General features: G+C 44.0%; 1 protein-coding gene across 6 annotated transcripts in view; it reads left to right on the top strand.

Annotated features, from left to right (window-relative positions):
- Positions 1 to 5,000, top strand: part of LOC126572711 (peripheral plasma membrane protein CASK) — a 213,379-nt gene that overhangs the window by 29,648 nt on the left and 178,731 nt on the right. For all 6 annotated transcript variants that reach the window (XM_050232239.1, XM_050232245.1, XM_050232244.1 and 3 more), the window contains exon 3: positions 1,794 to 1,906. In XM_050232239.1, the coding sequence (XP_050088196.1) occupies positions 1,794 to 1,906 (113 nt within the window). The remainder of the gene's footprint in view (positions 1 to 1,793; positions 1,907 to 5,000) is intronic.

The raw sequence follows: 5,000 nt of genomic DNA, 5'->3' as shown, positions 1-5,000 counted from the left end.
AGGAAAGAACAGGTACAACGGGAGCGTGTGCCCCGAAGTAGATCGGCTCCGGAATCAGGAAGCTGCGCGCAGTATGCATACCCACACATACATAGCACAGAGACTAATTGCTTGCTCGTAAATGGACAATCTCATTAGCACAATCACGTTCATTTTTACTACGCTTACTGCGCGTGTGCTGCTGCTTCTGGTGAGGGTGATTTGTGGGTGCCGCGAGGATAGCCTGTCACACGCCACATAATTCCTATTGTTTTCCCCTCCCTCCGGCCAGCATCATGCGCCGTGTGAAGCGGGCGGGGAGCTGGAAACTTTCTCTAGCGATTGAATGTGGTTTGCTGGAACTATAAGAAGTGTCGTTCGATTCCATGTGATTAACCATGCTCATTAATGTAGGTCACGGTATCAGTTGTCGCTTTTCCGATAGCCTATTTGATTCTGTTCTTTTGCCAAAGCTAAATAAGACACTTCACCTCGCCTGCGAATGACGTACATTGGATAACGTTGTTGTTACAGTTAGCAAAATTTCATCAGCTTCTATTACTTATGCATTATGAAGCGAACGCACCAGTGCACAACGCACCGGTACTTGTGTGTACAAATTGGTGTTCCACGATGTCGCTTCTTCATTAGTTTCATAATCGAATTTGGTAGCGAAATGCAAATCCATGAATTTGTTGCCCTTGCAATGGCGCTTATCTGGTGTCTTTGGAAACCGGAAGACCTGTTTAGAAGCTCCTTTGCGGTGCCATCGAGTAAAGTTGTACTAGAAACTGGTGCAGCGCGGAGCATGAAACTTCTCGCAGGAAACTACAAACTCTTATTACACATTATGCGGGAGAAACCAAGTATCGTCTAGTCGTGCCGGTAGAAGGAACTTAACGCTACTTCTACTACTTTCACTTCACTGCCCTGCTTCCAGATATCATTTGCACGAATTTGTTGAGGCGTGGAAAATACATTCAATTATTTCCCAGCATATTGAAGTTTAGTAGTAACGGTATCTGTGAGACACTCTTTACGCATGAATGTGATCGCGAGAATCGAGTGTATTGTGTATTAAAAAGTGAACAGAGGCGTTCTGCAAGTTTTGGTTACTGTTTTCCGATGTCCGAATTTATATTTCGAAATACATAACGAGTTTGTATTTAAGAATATCAATAATGCACTGTAAATATTGTTTTTATATAACTTGTAAAAATAATCAGAACATTTTACAATGTTTCGTTTCAACATTTTGTGTCAAAGATTGGGCCTGTAGTGGATGCTTATGGTGAAGTAAATTATAATGGGTTGATCCATCGCAACCGTGACGGATGGATGGAACGAGAAGTGGAAGGTAATTAGTGTGACTCTTCTGTGACGGATCGTTGGCACAATAATGGATTTTTACCAACGTACACCGTAGCGGTAGCGGTGTGACAATGACGTACTTAATTCGTCTGGATGTAATTAGGCAATTAATTTGCATAATTTAAAATACGAGCAGCAAATCAAATGGTCCCACTGCGACAAATACAGACTTTTCTTTACATCATTATGATTGTTTCGCTGACATTTTAATGCGAATTCGGTGTCGGGTGCTGGTTTGGAAAAGATACACATAATCATTTGGTTTCGTTATATACTGATTTACGGTATGTTTAAGCTAAATAATTCAATGTTGTAACCGAAATTAAACAACAAACTGTAAAAAAACGTGAGAGCCGTTTGTGTGAAACCAGTTGAAGCTGATTTATTTTAATTTCCTGTTAATACTTTATCTGATCGAATACCTGCTATTCTTTACTTCCCAGAGGTCCATTTTCCATCGTCCGGCGATGTATCCATCGAGAGTCGAACCAACAATTTGCCGTCAAAATTGTGGACGTTGCCAAGTTCACCGCCAGTCCCGGTTTAAGCACATCCGGTAAGTAGCGAAGCGATATCATTTTGCGCGAATCTGAAATATGAAATCAGTCATTTGAGTCAGCAATTTTAAGTACTGTACACAAAGAGTACCTAAAACTTTGATCCTTTAGTTATTTCGCAGCAAAGACAATCATCGTCATTCGTTGTTGATAACTAATTAATTTAGCTCAGGTAACACTTCACTTTAAATTGATGGAGACGCCTCATTCCAACTATTTGGTACGAGCCAGCAAACTTTATGTCTTCCGCGATTAGTGTTTTCACATCGGAACTGCTTACAGAAGATTAAACCAACCTGGCGTCTGTTCTGGCTCTTTAGAACTTTTCTGTCAACCGTGTGAACGTCTCGTTACATAGCTGAAGCATAATCTCCTGTTCCAACACTCACAGCTCGTCACATGTACCGACCTCGGTCGAAAATCGGAGGTTTAAGAAATGACGGAATGCTGACAGGTTTAAGCGCATGTGAAGATACAATCCGCGGATCTCTTCGAAGTTAGTTTCAGCAGAGGAGAATTAGAAGAGAATCCACTTCTTCGCAGAGGAGTGAAAGTTGCGAGACGAAGGTTGATACTCCAAAAAATGTGGTCTACACGTGGAATGTTGGAAATATTGGTGCGTTTTGCGCTACGCCTAGCAATCGCTCTTTGAGGTTGGAAGAGATGTTGGTGTCTCGGAAGCTGATGATTGCCTGGGCCCCCACCGGGGATTGTATCGGCTTTTCGCTTCTTCGCTACCCGTCGTCACCGGTTACGGGATTTTTAACGAGAAACGCACCGTGTCGGTTGTGCTTACCTTTATACATTTATAATTAACAATTTGAATTTCCGGCCCGAAGAGCGACCCTGCGGCCTTCCTCCTCCTTTGCATCCCTTCTGTGCGCCTGTAAGGGTTGTGAGGGCTGAGAGAGATGCCACGAGGAAGGAAAGCGTAACGTGTTGGTAGCTCTCACGCAATCAACCTTAAATAATGATTTTCAATGGCAAACGCCACCGTTGAGCATATTGCCATATTTTAACTACTGTGGAATTTGATTAAAAAATGGTTCGTGGCGTAGCGTCGTACGGTGAAATCGACTCTAGAGCTACGGCACTCACTCAGCAGCAGAGCTTCTTATGATTTCCCATTCGCTCATGTAGTGTAATTCATTTTGATGGCACCGGCACGGGCGCGAATTGGCGAATTTGAAATGTATGGCAGCCAAAAATGATTGATTGCCCCGCTTGCCGGCCCGTTGTTCGCTGCCATCATTATTCATTGTGAATGAAAGTAAAACAGAGCACGCACTGGGCGTCAGCTAACAATCGTCTCTCGGTCGGTCTTTCAAGCTTTCTCGGTTTCAGGCCGGTTCACCGTTTAGTCTCTTGCTCGCTGGCACCAACCATCTTGTCGTCACGGGCAATGTTAATTGAAATGAACTTTGCTGAACCGAACACCCTCCTCCTCCTCCTCCTCCTCCTGCTCCTCCTCCTGCTCCTGCTCCATCTCAGCCAAGTGGATGGGAAACAGTTGGTGGCAATTGTAGTTTGATTTGCGACCATGCTATGGTGCGGATGGTGTGCGTGGATGGTGTATAAATTGAATTTATTCCACATCAACCACCAACGGCGGCGCCATCAACGCAAATACTGCCAGTGGGCCACGCAGCTTAGCTTGCCCTTTGGTGGCATTAATTTTGTAGAAATATCAAACAGCCAGCACAATTAAGCAACAGCTGAAGAGGTTTACTGTTCGGTTCGGACTGTATAGCAGCCCGTTCAACTGAGTTTGCGACCCGTTAACCTGATGGTTCTCAAAATGAAATGGAATCTTACCGAAGCTCATAGCTGGCCAGCCATTAGGACAGCGAGGGCCAGGGGAAGTGTTTTGTAGTAGCAAATACGGTTAGCAGGACACGAGTTTCGGTGGTGTCAGCTTGTGACCTCAAGATCGTTGTCATCGCTGAGACGGGCCGGTAGAAAGTAAGCCAATTATCTTGAGAAGATTAATGAAAGTAGACATGATTTATCGTACCGTAAGTAAGACAGACAGGGCGTAGCTAGTAGCTGGGATGCAACTGTTTCAACCAACCGCTCGCTCGTTAGCCTAAGACTGTTTGAGGTTTACCGAAGTCGAAACGGAATGGCCCCCCCCGCACCGGAATGGAAATGGCACGAAATTCAGGAATGGAACGGCAGCGATGTGTATGAATTATGTACCACTGGCGTAGTGGTCGATGGAGTGACTGTTTGTCTATTAGTGAGGCTTCTGCTTTCTTCGGCCTTCGAGTGTTAGCAAACTTGCAAACAGAAAGTTGAATTAAACATTAAGCGAAACCGATCAGCTGGTGAACGAAGTGCCACACCAATGGCGTGTTGGCGGGGTGGGGCACAGGAAAGGATGCATTGATTGATTGTTTGGCGGTTTGAGTTGATCAGCTTGGAGTGTTGTAGATAACAGCAATACTCGATTGTTTGCGATTGTTCATCGTTTTCCATAAAATCGCGTTGATCGATTATTCCAGGCAACTGGTTTATTATGCGTGTGCACGCGACTGTACCATGGCATTTTTAAAGATTCATTGTCAATTTCCATACATGCGTACTGGAATGTTATGGCCAGTAAATATGCATATGGATTTCTCGGAAAGCTGTTATAAATGGCATTTAAAGCTTATCGCAACAAAGTTTTACGAGACAGTGTGGAGTGTGCGAGTCTAAACTGAGTTGCAAATCTAGTTAAAAATATCGCTACAAACGTAGAAAGAACCATTTTCGATTCAAGCCAATCTAATCAAGCATAAACAAATCAAGCTTTGTGTAAACAAATCCGCACCAGTCTTGATTAAGAGATTTTTCTAGATCTTCCAACCTACTCATCTGTCTTCGTAATGGAAGGGCAGGATTCATTTCCTTCATGTTTAAGTTGGGTGTAAGTGCATTGGACGTTCCGACAGTTGGAAAGCATTCGCGCCAACATTCTATCCAAGCTCTTCTCATTCTCAGCGTCCATCGGGTTCAAATTATGCGAACAAATTGTGCGACCAACGACAGACGCGCGTTGCGTTCTGATTAGTATTCTGGACACGCGAACGCGAACTATGGGCAATGGTT

The sequence above is a fragment of the Anopheles aquasalis genome, chromosome 2 (assembly GCF_943734665.1).
Source record: "Anopheles aquasalis chromosome 2, idAnoAquaMG_Q_19, whole genome shotgun sequence".
NCBI classification, from domain to species: Eukaryota; Metazoa; Arthropoda; class Insecta; order Diptera; family Culicidae; genus Anopheles; species Anopheles aquasalis.
This window is presented reverse-complemented; position numbering and strand designations above follow the sequence as displayed.